We start from the raw sequence: 16,887 nt of genomic DNA, 5'->3' as shown, positions 1-16,887 counted from the left end.
AGCTAAGAAGAAGAGATTCACCCTTTCTAGCATCTCTTATTGGTATATAATCCCTTGAAAGAAATGGATTGACAGCCATAAACTATTAGAGAATTGTTCAAAGGGAAGATCCTGGATTCTGTTTGAGGAATAGTCTAGCTAACAAACAGCTAAGGTAGAATTTCTTCACATAAAAGACACATCTAATCCATCATCAAGCCCCCATCACTTCATCTTGATTTTTTGGCCAACAGGACATATAACATCAGAGTAAAAGCTGATATGTCTGTGTCTGGGGACCATCCTCTGGACTGGCAAGGAGATTCTAGCACAAGCATCAAGATTACTTTGATTTCTAACTTATTTGTCACTATTAATATTCATTATTACCAGTGTTACATGTGTCTGATTACTGATAAGACTGAAGAAAACATCTAGGATACTACCGCTAAGTTTATCAGTAGAGAAAGCATTTATACTTTTTCTGAAAAATAGTTAAGATGATACATTTATTATTATGACTCATTTAAAGATAGAGGCTGAAATCCTTACTGCATTGGGCTCCAGTGGGAATGTTGCCATTGATTTAATCCAAATTATTTAATACTGAGAGTATGTAGAATCAGAGGTCTGCTTTTTGCATTTTCTATTATCCTTGAATTTACAGAATCCATTGCAGTTTCATGCAGCTGGAAATTAATGCAGCATTTTTATTGATGTTTTTCAAAATGTCAACACTTACTGTCCTAGCACTAGGAATTTCTGTATTTATACTACATACAAAAATCCAAGACCCAAGAATTAGTTATTCAAGTTCTGAGTTTAAAGTTAGACTCCTTGTAAATTAACAGAGCAACTGTGTTGTGTAGGCCAGGGGCTGGATCCTGTGCTCCTTATGCAAAACACTGACCTCAGTAGAAGGGATGTGGATGGGGAGTGGGTACAGAGGAATCCATTTTGTATACTCCAATCCTATGGTTGCATTAGTGGTCCAATATCCATTTTGGTGGAAAATTCCAAATAAATGGTACTAACGGACTATAGCCCAGTATTTGCTAATATGCGTCTCTGGGATGAGAGTGGAGAATGCCAAGGGATTATGCAGCCTTCTTCCAAAACATTTTTGAAAGTGATAATGCAAATGATTCTACTATCAGAATCTTTTGATAGACTTTGCATATACTTTGCCATCACAGGAGTGAGATGTGTAGTGAGATTCCAGCATCACTTTGCAAAATTTTTATATAAGTCCTGTATCTGGGGCTGTAGCATTCATAAGAATCACCTAGTCAAAAGGAAATAGACACCCAAAATATCTGCAGCACAAGTTTCAAGAGTTGACCTGAGATGCTTATGCAAGTTGCCAGAGGAGAGGCTTAGGTTTTCACCCACAGCCCCGAAATAAGGGTCTGCACCACAGCCCATTGAAATAAGTGGGAGTCCTAAGTCCTACTGACTTCAAAAGGCTTTGGATCAACCCTTTGCTACTGACAACCACATACATATTAACATTGCTTCTGTAGATTTTAAAGGCTCTTCTTTTGAAATTAAGCCCATAAGATATTTGTGCTTTTTCATATGTAGAAAAGAGAAGTCTGGAAAGCAGTAGCCACAGGTCACACAGGGCAGATTTCTCATTGGCTACTGTTTTGCTTAATTAGCTTTCTTGAAGCACAACTGAGGAGGCAGCCTCCTGTTCCAAGGGTGAAGTTCCCTGTTAGCGAGGATGCATGGGCTGTGGTGTCTGACATGCTGATGGCATCCAGCTTTATGTTTCTCTCTTCTCATCCAGCCAGGCGAGTTGAGTGCCTTTGCCAGTGTCTGGAGGAGATTGGGGAATAGAGATCCAACTGGCTGTGACTCAATTCAGATAAGACAGGAGGGTGAGGGGTTACAGCAGCGGTCCCCAACCTTTTTGGCACCAGGGACTGGTTTCGTAGAAAAAAAATTTCCGCGGACCTGCCCCCTATCTGACCCCCACCCACTTCCTGCCCCCCTGACTGCCTGCCCCCCTCAGAATCCCCGACCCATCCTGCTCCTTGTCCCCTCACCATCCCCCAGAGACCCCCACCACCCTGGGACCCCACCCCTGCTCCCTGTCCCCTGACTGCCCCAACCCCTATCCCCACCACCCCAAGTCCTGAGAGACCCCCCCCCCCCGGAACACCCACAATCCAACCCCCCCCCATTCCCTGCCCCCTGACCGCTCCCCCAACCTCCGCCCCCTCTCTGTGCCCTGACTGTCCCCAGGACTCCCTGCCCCTTAGCCAACCCCCCTGGCCCCAGCCTCAGCCTCTTACCCCCGGCTCCCTCCTCACCCGGACAGGGCCGCCCAGAGGATTCCGGGGGCCTGGGGTCTTCGGCGGCGGGGGGCCCTTCCGTTCTGGGACCCGCCGCCGAAGTGCCCCGAAGACCCGCGGCGGGGTGCCCCCCCGCCGCCGAATTACCGCCGAAGCGGGACCCGCCGCCGAAGTGCAGCCTGGTTTTCGGCGGTAATTCGCCAGTGGGGGGTTCTTCCACCCCGAGCAGAAGGACCCGCCGCCGGCGAAGACAGGGAGTGGGAAGAAGCTCCTGCGCCCAGCCCCGCGAGAGTTTTCCGGGCCCCCTGGAGCGAGCGAAGGACCCCACTCCAGGGCCCCCGAAAAACTCTCATGGGGGCCCCTGTGGGGCCCGGGGCCTGGGGCAAATTGCCCCTCTTGCCCCCCCCTCTGGGCGGCCCTGCACCCGGAGCCTCAGCGCCTCGCCCGACAGCTGCAGCGTGCCTCCGGCGGGGCCTGAGCTCCGTCCCGCTCAGAGCCGCGTGGTGAGGGGGCGGGGCTGGGAGCTCCACGCCGAGCGGAGGGAGCTGAGCTCAGCCCGGAGCTCGCAGCCCCGCCCCCTCACCACGCGGCTGTGAGGGGGCGGGGCTCAGGGGCCCGCTGGAGACACGCCGCTTGATGTGCTAGGGGTTGGTTCGCGGCCCGGTTCCTAACAGGCTGCGGACCGGTACCGGTCCGCGGCCCGGGGGTTGGGGACCCCTGGGTTAGAGAAAGCAGCCTGAATACATGGCAGAAACTAGATCTTTAATGTCTTCATTGATTGTTGCTGAGAGACTGGCTTGAGCCCCATTGCTGCAGAATAATCCATCTCTCAGCAGTGGCAGACACTGCTTTTTAACATTTATATCTGGCTAGCAGGCTGCAGTCTTCTTTCAGGTGTGGGCCTTGCGTCTCTAACTCGTACCTTTTGCCAGCCTGTAATGTGTTCTATTTGGGGGCTACACCCAAACTCCGTTCAGAAGCTAGAGATAAGGCAGCTGTGCAGCAGCCCACTTGGTAAACAGAGTGGTGTACAGCCAGCACATTTAGCTGGTGCTTTAAGATCAGCACTGGCTGCTTGTGAGTTTCCGGATGTGTCAAGTGTTGGCATGACTTAGAGTTCTGAATTGCTTAGGGTGTTCCTATCTGAAAGGCTCTTCCCCAGTGACACACTGCCACATACGTGCTGGAACTAGGGATGTTGCTGCACCCCCTGGCTTGAAGTGGTTTCCAGTATGTACGGTGTTTCCAGTTTGGTTCAATGGCTCTCAGCACCCCCACTATGCAAATTGTTCCAGCACCCCTGCACTAACCATTGTGGAGATCAAAAGCAGTCAAGTTGGACCCCTCCTTGGTATTAATGGAATGAAGGCATGAGCTTGCCTTTCACATGCAGATATGGCTGCTGCCTCAGTGTGTGGTTGTTGGACAGACAGGTTAGCTCTCTGGCTAAACTAAAACTTCCCCATTCCCCCCTTGCAGGGTAATGAACGTTGAAGCCATTATTCAGTCTCTTTCCCTTTGTTATAGTTCAGGCCCAGAGTGTGCCAGTTTTCACCCTTCTCTAGGGAAGATCAGCAACTCTTCTCCCTCTTTCTCCCATCCTCTCCCAGAAACTCCAACCCTGGGCTTTGAAAGACAGCAAGTGCTCAGTCCAACACCCAATCACCCTCCCCTGAATGCAGCCTTGCTCAAGGCCTCTCTTGCTCCCAGGGTTCTCTTCTCCAGATATCTAGCTTTTTAGATAGCTTCCTCCAATTGCTCAGGTGAGGCCCAGGGTGGTCTCACTGGGCTTCTGAGGCATGACGTATATCTTGTCACTCCTTCCCATCATTCCTTGCTGTGAGCTTTCAACTCCCATCAGAAGTGGGAACGAGAACTCTGAAGAATTCCCCCGTTTTGGGTTGAACCAGAAACTGGGCCATGAGCATGCTGTAAAGGACCAGTATTCCTGCCACAAACCCAAAACAAGTGCAGAATGTGTCTGTTATTTGAGAAATAAGTTGGCTATTTCCTTCTGGTTCTAAACTGCATGGAAGATTACACATGGCCTGTCCTTTGGAGAGAGTGGTTTTCTGCACGCTTTTCCTTGAAGGTGCTATGGCACCATTAACAACTTTTTACAATGGGGAAAAATAGAGTATTTTGAAATAGTTTAGGCTGCCTGAAATGATAATGGGATTGGATTACTATGACAAAAGGTTTAAGAATAACTACTAAAGAACAGTTGAGGTTAGCTGCATGCTTAGTACTGTAATAATGAAATAGGATTACTATAATTCCATCTGAAATCTCAGAGTTCTACTTTAATAGATGGAGCTGTATTTTACCTACTTCCTCGCCCCCAATTTTGATGAATCATCAAAATGACATTTCTCTGCAACCTGATGTGTAACACATGAGATCCTCTAGGTACATATACATTGTTGTCTTCCCTTCCGCCCACCCCCCACCCCACCAGCAGCCAGCCTTAAGAAGCCCTATTCTTAAATACTACAAGAAAGGAGTTGTAGTTCATTTGTCTGGAACTGCCGTGCATTACAGTGATCCAGGAGATGTTAGAAGACACACCTCCACACACACAAAATGACTACAGGCATGCTACCAGCAATGCTACAAAACCTGTTTTTTCAGGTTGCATACGGGGTTAACTCTCAACAGTTTTGGTGTCAGTGTAGATGCAGAGTAGCTGAAATGGTCAAACAGTCCCCCCCACTACTGCCCCACAGTGCTCTGGCTGGCTTGGGATGTCTCTCACCACACGCTGCTTCTGGGAACAGAGCTGAAACTATGGGACAGATCCCCAGAAGCCATTTGAATCGAGGGAGTTTATAGGACAGCACTAGCATGGAGGCAGGGCAAACCTGCAGTGGGTCATAAACTAATTCAGCCTGGCTAGCTCGGATTCACTGAACCATTTGTGCTTAAACTAACTCAGTTACAAATGGGGCCAGTAGATCTTCAGTGTTCAGAATGCCCACATGTAGGGCCCTACCAAATTCATAGTCCATTTTGGTCAATTTCACGGCCATAGGATTTAAAAAAAAAAATCTTAAATTTCATGATTTCAGCTATTTAAATCTGAAATTTCATCATGTTGTAATTGTAGGGGTCCTGACCCCAAAACGAGATGTGGGCGAGAGTTGTGGCACTGCTACCCTTACTTCTGTGCTGCTGTGGCTGCCTTCAAAGCTGGGCACTTGGACAACAGCTGCCACTCTCTGGCCGCCAAGGTCTGAAGACGGCAGCGCAGAAGTAAAGGTGGCATGGTATGGTATCACTACCCTTACTTCAGCATTGCTTCTGGCGGGGTGCTGCCTTCAGAGCTGGGCACCTGACCTACAGCCACCGCTGCTCTCCGCTGCCCAGCTCTGAAGGCAGCACAGAAGTAAGGGTGGCAATACCACAGCCCCCCTAAAACAACCTTGCAACTCCCCTGCAACTCTCCCTTGGGTCAAGACCACCAATTTGAGAAATGCTGGTCTCCCCTGTGAAATCTGTATAGTATATGGTAAAAGCACACAAAAGACCAGCTATCACGGTCCATGACACATTTGTCATGGCTGTGAATTTGGTAGGGCCCTACCCATCTGATAAATAAACCCCACCCTGATTTGTATAACAGAGTTTGCAAACTACACATCAAGGGGCTTTGGTAACACTGTTTATGATACTGTTGCTGCTACAGCCTGCATGGTATTTAACATCTTATTCAGATTTTTCTCTCTTTTGTTTATATAATTTATGTATCTTACTACCAACCAAAGTTAGAAGAAGATGTCCTTTCATTAGTTCTCTTTAAGGGCCTAATCCAAAGCCCGCTGAAATCAATGACAGTCTGCCCACCAACTTCAATGATATTTGGATCAAGCCATAAATGACAAAGCCCCTGTTTAGAGAGAAAGTGGTCAGAGGAGATTTTTGGCTTGCCATAATGCTGAACAGTCCTGCCAGATTTCACACAAGCATATTTAATATTACTCATTGTGACAAAGTTCCTCCTCTACCTTGGTGGGTCCTGCGCTTATTGGCAGATTTGCTCACCTCAGTGATCGTCCCTACAGTCTGGATCAACTCCTCCTGTGTCTGATCAGGAGTTGGGAGGTTTGGGGGGAACCCGGGCCCGCCCTCTACTCCGGGTTCCAGCCCAGGGCCCTGTGGATTGCAGCTGTCTATAGTGCCTCCTGTAACCGCTGCATGACAGCTACAACTCCCTGGGCTACTTCCCCATGGCCTCCTCCAAACACCTTCTTTATCCTCAGCTCCTTGCACCTTTTACTCCCAGCTCCTCACATACACTTCCTCTCCTCTGGCTCCCCCTCGCCTGACTGGAGTGAGCTCCTTTTTAAACCCAGGTGCCCTGATTAGCCTGCCTTGATTGGCTGCAGGTGATCTAATCAGCCTGTCTGCCTTAATTGGTTCTAGCAGGTTCCTGATTACTCTAGTGCAGCCCCTGCTCTGGTCACTCAGGGAACAGAAAACTACTCATCCAGTGACCAGTATATTTGCCCTGTACCAGACTCCTGTACCCACTGGTCTGGGTCTGTCACATCATATATACATTTTACAAGATCTAGAAATGAGGCCTAAACCAATCTAATTTTATCTTCTCTTATTTGTCCTCCCATCAGCAGTTCAAGCAAGGAAAAGTGCAAGCAAACAAAATAAAACTGACTGCAAGCTGTGATGCTTTGAAATTTCACTCTCTGTTAAACAGACGTAATGCTCCTGCTTTCCAAAAATAAAAACTAGACGCCATAGGAATAGCCATCAGTGGCTAGGTATGAGGAAGAGGGCAGGTACAGAAATGTCATACTGGAACAGATGGAAGAGAGAGATGATTGGGCTATCTAGAAAGGATGTACAGCCCATTCTGTCATAAGAGGCTAGACTTTATTGGCTCTCATTGGTAGATCTTTTGATAAATGAGTAAAGACAAGTTTTCAAGAGGTAAAGTAATAAATATTTAAAGTTTGCGTTATGACAGTTTTAATTTTTCTTTCCAAAAGGAAATGTACTGTAAGGAATATTACTGCTTCAAGTGTTGGGGATATATTTTCTATAGGACACAGTCTGCATCTAGCTACACATAGAAAGACTGGGAGCTGCACAAATGTATCTAAGAGCAGAATTTGACTCTGACAGTATAAGAAGATATTACATATTCATCACAAATGAAAATAGTCCCCTTAGATTTTGTAACTTTGGCCGCAATGCTAACTTCCCTTTTTGCAGGACGGACGTGTCTGGCATCTAGTGAGTGGGAAAGAGAAATATTTACATAAGATAAATAATAATAAGCTTTTTACCGTGTGTGTAAATGTGTTTTGATAGTAAAATAGCACTTTTCTCTTTTCCTTTGAAGTAAAATATGACGTTCGTAAGACTGAAAAACAAGCCAAGCTGGATTTCCTCAATAACCTTGCAACTGGACTGGTGTTCATTATAGTAGTTGTGAATATTTTTATCACTGCCTTTGGAGTGCAGAAAACAGTGGCTGTGACAGATTCAAGCCAGTAGGTAACAAGAAGGTGAGTTATGATCTTTTCAGATTTTTTCCTATTGCCTTCCACCTGACTGCACACTCAAACAGCCTCCCCACTCCTCATCAGGGCCTGAAAATCATGTTTTTTTAGAAAGTGATCATTTCCCCCTTTAAAGATTATCTGTATGATCTCTGTAGAGAACAAGTGTATTCTTCACACTGTTCTTGAATCAGATTATAAATACTAGGGATTATCGATGAATTTGATACTGGATTTTAACTGCAAAGCGCAAAAAAAGACTTGGGCATACAGAAGACAGTTTTGTACTCCAAGAGGGGCCCCTTGTATGTTCCCTCTGTGAAGTCATAGAGAGCATGCCTCAGGAAAAGCCACTCCCTCTTCTCAGTGCTCACGAAGCCAGTCAAGGGACTGAAAACTGTACTTTTACCCTTCTACTACAAAAGCTTTTTTACTAGGCAGGTTTGCATTTGCAGTATATTGCTATGCCAGTCAGTTATTAACACATGAAAGACTTTAGCCAAGCTTTTGGTATGGTTTATTGTTAACCCAATACAGTGTTAGGCGGCAGCAGAGACGTTAGACTTCATTTAATGTGCCCTGTGGTTTTCCCAGGATGCACTTCTTCCTGTTTGCAGAAGCCCAACCCAGGCAATTCTGCACTACAGGTTGCTTTGCTAAATGTGGTAGAACTGTATTATTCCCCCTACCCGAGCAGTGTAATGTGGAAGGTACTTGAAAATAAGAGGCTCTGATTTACCCTTCTATGTAAGCGTAGAAGAGCTTGCGAAAGATCAAAATGTATGTCTCAGTAGCATGGAGAGGCTGCATTCTGGCTGAAATTCACCACAGTGCAGAAGGCAAGCCCAAGAGCAGGGTACCACTACCATCACACTTAAGCCCTCAACATAGGATTTAAATTGTATACACCTCTACCCCGATATAACGCGACCAGATATAACATGAATTCGGATATAATGCGGTAAAGCAGTGCTCCGGGGGGGCGGCGCAAGGCTACGCACTCCAGCAGATCAAAGCAGTTTGATATAACGCAGATTCATCTATAACACGGTAAGATTTTTTGGCTCCCGAGGACATTGTTATATCGAGTTAGAGGTGTACCATGTACCTTGCTCTGGCCCTTTGCACAGGGGGGCACGTCCTCTTAATCCCAGATCCCTATCCAAGAAGACCTGTGGACGAAACCATTGCATGGAACTGCCAGTAGTAATCCCATTGTGTGCCAGATCCCCACGCTAATCCCACATGACACTGCACAGCCTGATGCCCATCTGACAGGGGGATGTGTAAGCTCCAGCAGCAGCAGCAAAGACAGTTACATTTTTTTTAAATGAATGTAACATTAAAAAGGCTTCCATATACCTGCTCCGAGTGCCCTGCCTCCTATTCAAAATTACAGAGTCAGAACCACCATCTCAGTCAGCCTCATCCCTTCTACAGAGTAGCATTCCCTGGTATTACACACAAAAAACACAACCAAAACACACTACGAACACTATGGTTGCAAAGTCAAACACTCAGAAGTTAGGGAATTCTGGAATTGCAAAATCCTGTGCAACCTTCCTTCACCCTCAGGAGTCTGGCCTAAATTCACACAAGAAGCCTGTGCAAGAGCCGGCAATGGAAGCCAAGAGGAGACTACTAGGTCCCAGCTCTTATATCTAAGGCACTACAAACATTTTTTCACTTCTTACAACCCTTTTCCTCATTCACACCCCATAGTGTGCAATGGCGAGGCAAGGGAACTGTTGAACTAGTATCAGGTAATTTCCCTACTATAATGCATACATACAAGGGGGCCACATTAAGGTTCCTTAAGTAACTTTAATTCTCACATTTCCCTAGCTTTTGAGACCTTCACTCTGCAACCTCAACTGCCTTTTAAGTTAGGGTGTTTGTACATGGGTTCCTGGGGTTTTAAAAAGGAAAATTGAGGAAAAAACCCAAATTCCATAATTTAGAATCACATCTAATGTCTGCTAGGGTCACTAGCTAATGGGCTTTGGTTCCAATTCTGCTGAAGTGAGAGAGATCTGTGCTGTGGATCTAAAGGATTCACTTCTTGTTTTGGACTTACCACTGGAAGGGGCATTGTCATGGAGCACGACTGCCCTGTAGCACTCCCTGCCTCTGTTTCCTCCTCCCAGGTGTTCACGTGGCTCAGCCATGCAGCTGGGTCACCCTCAGTTCAATCCTTTTTCAGGGGTAACAAGTCCAAACAAACAAGCCCCAAAGACCAGAAGAACCTTTATCTGGGAGAATGTGAAGGGAGGGGCAAAATAATAGTTGCAAGCCTTTTAAGGTAGCGGGTATGAGGGCTTCTGCTGAGGAATTAGGGCTATGAGGTGCATAAAATCATTAAAATCAGTCAGCAGAGAGTTGAGACCAGAAAGCGTGGATTCCTCCTCCCAGTCCAGCACATCTTTCCCTTTGCAGCGTACCATGAGATACTTAGTACAGTCTTGAAGCATGCTCAGGGCAGTTGCTTTTGTTAGAGAGCTGTGTGTAGCTGGAGCATACTCTGTGCACAAGAAATGTTCAGAAATTTTACCAGCTAGCTTCTAATCAGCTATACAGAGGGTGCAGATAGCAATATTTAGGGACTTGTAACTTCATCAAATCTAGGTGAGTTTTCACGGGGACAGCAAAAGGCACTTTGTTCCCCAGGACTTCCTTTGCCAAACATCAAATCCCTCCTTCAGGATGGAGGCACACAGCTACAGGACTCAGCAATGAACATCTTAATGGGTCTTGCAGCTGTTACATGCGATCTACAGGTCATCTGTTTCCGAGCTTCACAAGCCAATTGTGCTTTGGGCAGAATTAACATGCCATGCTGGGTTCTGTGTCAGTTATTGTACATCATCCCTCTAAACACGCACAAGTGATTCCTCCTGCAGATTTCTACCACCTGCCCATTGACTTTGCTTCTCTCCCCCACCACCTCTCCACCCCATGTGTGGGAGAGTTGTAGGCATTTTGTGGGGACAGTTGTTTTTCAGTTGCTGTGGTTTTGTGAAATATCATGTTACTTAGAATCCTCTGTGCCTGATGGAGACAGCTATGTGGCATTTACGTAGGAGTTTCTTCATTTCAGTGCCCTGGGCAGTGAACATGCCAGAAAACACACATGACCCAAAGGTTTGGGGTTTTTTTCCCCTTTACATTATGTTTGGGATTTGGGGTCTCTAGCTCGCAGCAACCATCTTCCTGAAAAATCAGAGTCTGAATGTTCCTTCTCTGTGATCCCAATGGGAACCTTTAACACCTTGCATTCTGCCCAATGGATGCCTCTCTTTATAAGCAGAGTACGTAGGTATATGTTTCATTAGTCATCCACAACATTTGTACGCACACAGGGTTATGTACCTACCACAAAGGTTGTCTGACTGAAATTGTAATAGAGATTTCAGGTCCCCGTTTTGCAGTGAAGACAAAACAGCAACTCATTTAATTTACCTTGGTGGGAAGAGGTCAGTTGAGAAGTAGGCCCTATCACCTGCACAAGACTGTCATTATGCTCCGGCCTATAAGCTGTACGTGTGGGTGCACACACACTTCTCAACTTGAATGGCTAACTCAGAGTTGTGCCTGGGTCCTTTACCTTTTTTATCCTTGCTTGGTATATGTTTGAGGTTTCTGAAAAAGGCGCGTTGGCTCTGTTCATATTTTAATTTAACAAAGAAAAGATTAAGAGGTGACAATTACAGTCTGTAAGTGTCTACATGGGGAACTGGTATTTAATCATAATCTCTTAAATCTAGCTTAGAAAAATCTAATATGATCCAATGGCTGGAATTTGAATTTAGACAAATTCAGACTGGAAATAAGGTGCAAGTTTTTTAAGGGTGAGAGTAATTGACCACTGGAACAGTTTAGCAAAGGTTGTGCAATCAGTCCATCACTGACCTTTCTAAAAGGTCTGCACTAGGAATTATTTTGGGGAAATTCTATGGCCTGTTGTATCAGAAGATCAGACTGGATGATCATGATGGTCCCTCCTGGACTCAGAATCTATGAATTATTTGCCCACTGGCACATGCAGCCTTTGCTAAAAAAAAAAAAAAAATCAGCCCATTCACTCATATACAGTCTTTACAGATCTTTGAAAATAAATCTTTTTCCTCTCTGGGATTTTGGCAAAAATACAGCCCCCGGTAGCCAAACGCAGAGTGGCAGCTAGAAGCGAGGCCCTCACTGGACAGCTCCCAGAGTCTGTAACAGGCACTGGTCTGCTCATGAAGGACTGTGTTGGCATGCTACCTGTGAAGGACCATGCTGGGTGGAAGTGAGGGCAAAGCTGGAAAGTCCCATGTTAGGCCAATATGGCAGAAGCTTTTGATTCCATTGCAGAGGGAACTTACAGTGACTCGCAATTATTACATAATTGAGCTTAATTTTTTTTGCTTTTCATTTTATTTCAGAGATCTGAACCCTTGACCCCTTCTCTAAGTACTTCTGCACTTGAGCCAGTTAAACTTGGACACAAAAAGGAGAAGCTGAAGTTATTCAAGCCAGCATTTTTCTTTTTCCTTCAAATGACTTGTTTTCTGTGCCTGGGATTTTCATCCTATTAAATATGTAATATTCAGTTTCTAGTGGAAAGGTTGAGCATTTTAACTGCTAGTTCATTGACTCTGCCTTCGAAGAGTCTGCCATCTCAATTTCTATGGAAACTGGAGTTCCTCAGAGAAATATGCAATGTGAATGAATTCAACAGGAAACAAAGCGATGGCATGAGCTCCAAAGGCATCTCGGACTTCTCACTTTTTGTGCCTTCTGTTTTCTTGATGGGTGAGAAGTTTCCCAACAAAACTTGCTGTCATTTCCACTATGGAAACCAAGGGTCTTAATTTCTGGCACAGTCACACTGTCCTAACCTCTCTCCAGGGGCGGCTCTAGCCATTTCACCACCCCAAGCACGGCGTCATGCCGCGGGGGCGCTCTGCTGGTCGCGGGTCCCGCGGCTCCGGTGGACCACCGGAGCCGCCCGCCGCCCTCCGCGGTGTGCTGCCCCAAGCACGCGCTTGGCGTGCTGGGGCCTGGAGCCGCCCCTGCCTCTCTCAGTTGTAGCTAGGTATTTGTATTCCATATTGCTGTAGTGGAATGCCTTTATGTTGTGTGAAGATGGCCATGCTTAATTTTCCCTCTTTCTAGGGAGCAGTTTGTCTCTTCACCTAAACCAAAAACTCCACCTCTTCCAAGGTGACAGGAAACCAGTAGGAGCAAAAGTTAACAAGCTTTTGTTTGCCCAATTTCTCTCTCACAAGTACTCATTGGCCCAGTTTCTCTGTTGCTGGATCACAAGGGCCTGCATAAACCTTCCCTCCTCTTGGTGCAGGGTCCCACAAGAAGTCCCTCTGCCTAGTTTCTCACTCTCAGTCGCTGCTGTCCTCCAATCCATACAGAATGATTATTATCCACAGCTCTAGCACATCCTGAAAAGGCTTGTAAAAATGCTGCCATAGCTAGGTGCCACTGAGTAACTTAAGGACGGAGGTTGACGTTCATCCCTGCACAGAGGGCAAGGCAAGGCCTGTAAGCTATTAAATCACATATAACCCATCAAATTAGGATACAGAGGGACACATTTTCCTCTGAGAAAAGGCCTGATCTCTGCACTTATTTGCTTTTGTGAGTTTGACTGATTCTTAAAAAAAAAAAAGTAATACATTTAAAGAGATAGCAAGAAAAAGATCCTCAAGGGCTCATGTTCCCTGCTGGCACAGGAAGCAAAAAATTTTTAGAGGGCATACTGTTGCTGGTAATGGTGTATATTGCGAGTTTTGTTGCTTAGAGTTTTTTAATCATTTTACTTCTAATTTATCATTCTTGCAAGTAGAAGGATTTTAGTGTCCTTGCATTTTAACATGCTTGTTGATATAAATTGATACTAATATATTTCTTGTGTTATCACTTTATTTTGTACATTTGTAGCCCAAAGTGTAAGCTTTTAGGAGAGTTAGCAGCAGCACTCATTTACAGTTTTAAATTGATAATCCTCTCTTCTAGTTATGAATACACGAATAACTGGGCTTAGAGACTTATCTTGTTTACTGTAGGTTACATAAGAATGATCCTTTAACCAGAAACAAAGCAACAAAGTTACTATTTTTCTGTATTGCTAGTTAAAAATATATACATACAAGCAACATAGAAGAATATTAAGCTTTTCTTGCTTTGTTTCTGGTCAAAGTTTTTCTGCAAGATTTCTGGCAACTACTGTTTCAAATGACATGTATATATTTAAATGTAGCTTGGAGCAGCTGTGAGATGAGGCACTTAGGACAAGTTTCCCTAACAGTTAATTTGTCTTCTGTTAAAATTAATGAAGGAATATCAGAACGTACCTGTATTATAGAATATTCTCAATACTGTATTGCAGTGTGTTGATTGTTAAAATATCATTTCTATACTGCTTAAAATAAAGACTTTCTTCTATTAAAAAAAACAACCAAAAAACCCACAACGACAACAACAAAACACAGTAAAACAGCAGGTGGAACCCTTCTGAACGTGTATTTACCATTAATAAATATCAGAATGGCTTTGATATACGCACCTTGAGTGTATCGCATGTGCAAAAGGTAGCAAAATATAGTACTATGAAATATAGTACATCCTCATGGTGTAACCCTAACTAAATAGCCATTGCAGTGGCAGACAAATGATTCTGACCCTTTAACTCAGGTTGGGATCCTAATTATTTCTGATTCCAGAATAGCATGAATTTTTCTAAGTGCAACTTTCCTTTTTTTATTGGTGAATAAATAATTTTTCTTACTTCTGTTTCTGGTTCTCATTTACTCTCCACCTTCAGACATTTTATTACCCCACAATGCACACCTGATGTAAATGACTCCATTTACCTCACTGGAGTTTCTGCTGCTTGCACCAGGTCGGAATTTGGCCCGGGCTATTTCTAATTCCTTCCTTCCTCCCTCCCCTTCTCCCATCCTTACAGACACGGAAAGCCAAACCAGGCTCATTTCACACTTATATACCTTTCACTGGCTAACAGTTGTGGTTGAGAAGTACAAGGGACTCAATTTCTTACTACCTACAGACTCATGCTGCTGCCTCTGCTACATTAAGTAGCCTTTGGGGACCTAGGTCTTTTACTCACCAACACAGAACACTTATCTCTAGAGCAATCCTTGGGGCTTCTATAGGACTTGACCAATTCAGTTTCCCTTCGCTTTATTTACTCTAAATTCTCACAGCCTTTTCTAGATTTCTGTGTTTGCTTCATTTGTCTCCTCCATTCTGTCTGTTTCTCTTCCCTTTTCACGGTCTGCCAATTTTTCTATATTCGCTCTCAATTTCTTTTTAGTTTCTTCTTGCTACTTGACCTTTATTCTCACTGGCATGCAAAGGAACCAGCTGTTTCCATGGTTTTTCCTTGAAAACCTCATAGGAACAGCTGTTCTCATAGTATTTTCCACCAGAAAGATATCCCACCCTCCAGCTGCTTATGTTATATCCGAGGGAAGAGAATCTACTGGATCCAAAACACCAAGTGATGAAATTATGGATGGATACAGTCTGTTCCCAATGGATTCTGGGGAAAATGTACCCTAGCTAAAAAACTCTCTCTTGGCTAGAGAGAGTTAGGCACGCGTATCTAGAAATTAAGGGCCAGATTTTCAAGATAGCTGAGGACCTACCACAGCAGCCAGATTTTCTCGAGAGCTCAGCTCCCATTTACCCAGCATGCTGAGCTCTTGAAAATCTGGACACCCAGTGTCACAATGGGAGCTGCTGCTCAACTCTGAAAACTTGGCCTCAACTATGGGTTCTGAACACATGAAAATCAGGCTAGGAGTAAATAGCCTGATTTTCAAAAGCTACCAAGTGCCCTCACCATTCTCCTTAGATATGAATAACTTTTGCCAGATGAAAGGGGTGATGTTTTATTGCCATGTTTTCACTGCAATTAAACGAGAATTGCAAAATGTCTTCAGTCATGCAGTCTATATTTTTAAGACATGGAGGCCTTTAAAAATCATGTATTTTTTATCAGGCAAAAGCTTCTCCAAGTTGGTTTCACCTATAAATAATTTAGTTACATTAAAAAGAATTCTTATTGGGCACCTATTTAAAATCCTAAATGACCATCTCATAGCAGTATCAGATAAATGCGTCATTTTCTGCAGCTTCTTGGTCTATTAAGCTTTCCCCATTATGTCCCCACAGTCAAAAACTGCTTGTTTCTAGGCAAAAGTTTCAATTAAAAACAAATCATCAATAATGAAGCAAGATGAGCTTTTATTGGCCATCTTGGTTCATATCAGTTCATCTCGTTCTGTATTCATCAAAATGAAAGTAGGGCAAGAATTACACATGCTGTTTAGGTTATGTTATCAGTACCTCCAGATCTAGGGCTGTTTAATGTTGCAGCTCTCTTGGTTTCATTTTAATTCACTTCAGCAAGTTACAATGACCAAATGTACTGGTCTGCAAAGTTATTCTAGGGTGTATGCCCTAAAACTCATAATCAGCTGGAAGCTGTTCTCCAGCAGAATGTTGCTAGAAAATGGACTGAAGTGGTAAATGTATCTCTGGTTAATTTCAACCTGTACTCAGAAACAGTAAATTAAATAAAATAAAATAATAATAAAGCCCCTAAAACGCTAACCTGCATGCTGTTATGAGCTGCACAGCTTAGTGTATGCCAGACCTGCATTCACTTATTTTGATAGGTCTGTATGTAGATTTGCTTTTGAACTCAGTTCTTTCACATCTGGCCACTGTTCTGTGCCCAGGAAAAGTTCTCCACTGACATCCTTTTCTTGGCCTCTTTGCCTTGTGATGGCTGTGTCACAGGGAGGCTGCACCCTGTCAATGAGGGAGGCCCAGAGCCCTCATGCCAGAACAGATGCTCTGAGTTTGGCCAAATAATAGGGTCGAGCAGGACCTGGGCCTAAGGGATCAAGGACAAATCAGAGAGGAGACAGGCTGGTGAATCAGAGCTGGATGAGTGGGAGTCAGGGGCAGGTGAGAGCTACCAAAGGACTGTGGAAGGTGTTTCCTGGGGGAAGGTAGGGAGAGCAGCAAGAGGGGTTTGCTGGCTGACCTCCCCAGGC

General features: G+C 44.7%; 1 protein-coding gene across 3 annotated transcripts in view; it reads left to right on the top strand.

Annotated features, from left to right (window-relative positions):
• NINJ1 (ninjurin 1) overlaps positions 1–16,887 on the top strand; it is a 94,099-nt gene that overhangs the window by 20,713 nt on the left and 56,499 nt on the right. For 2 of the 3 annotated variants that reach the window (XM_045022718.1, XM_045022719.1), the window contains exons 3-4: positions 7,642–7,807; positions 12,226–14,584. In XM_045022718.1, the coding sequence (XP_044878653.1) occupies positions 7,642–7,796 (155 nt within the window). In that variant the 3' untranslated portion in view covers positions 7,797–7,807; positions 12,226–14,584. Of the gene's footprint in view, positions 1–7,641; positions 7,808–12,225; positions 14,585–16,887 lie in introns of those variants that run through there. The other variant, XR_006580810.1, reaches the window with a different exon arrangement.

This window comes from Mauremys mutica, chromosome 7, assembly GCF_020497125.1.
Source record: "Mauremys mutica isolate MM-2020 ecotype Southern chromosome 7, ASM2049712v1, whole genome shotgun sequence".
In the NCBI taxonomy this organism is placed as follows: Eukaryota; Metazoa; Chordata; order Testudines; family Geoemydidae; genus Mauremys; species Mauremys mutica.
Note: the sequence above shows the minus strand (reverse complement) of the source record. Positions and strands in the feature narration are given on the sequence as shown.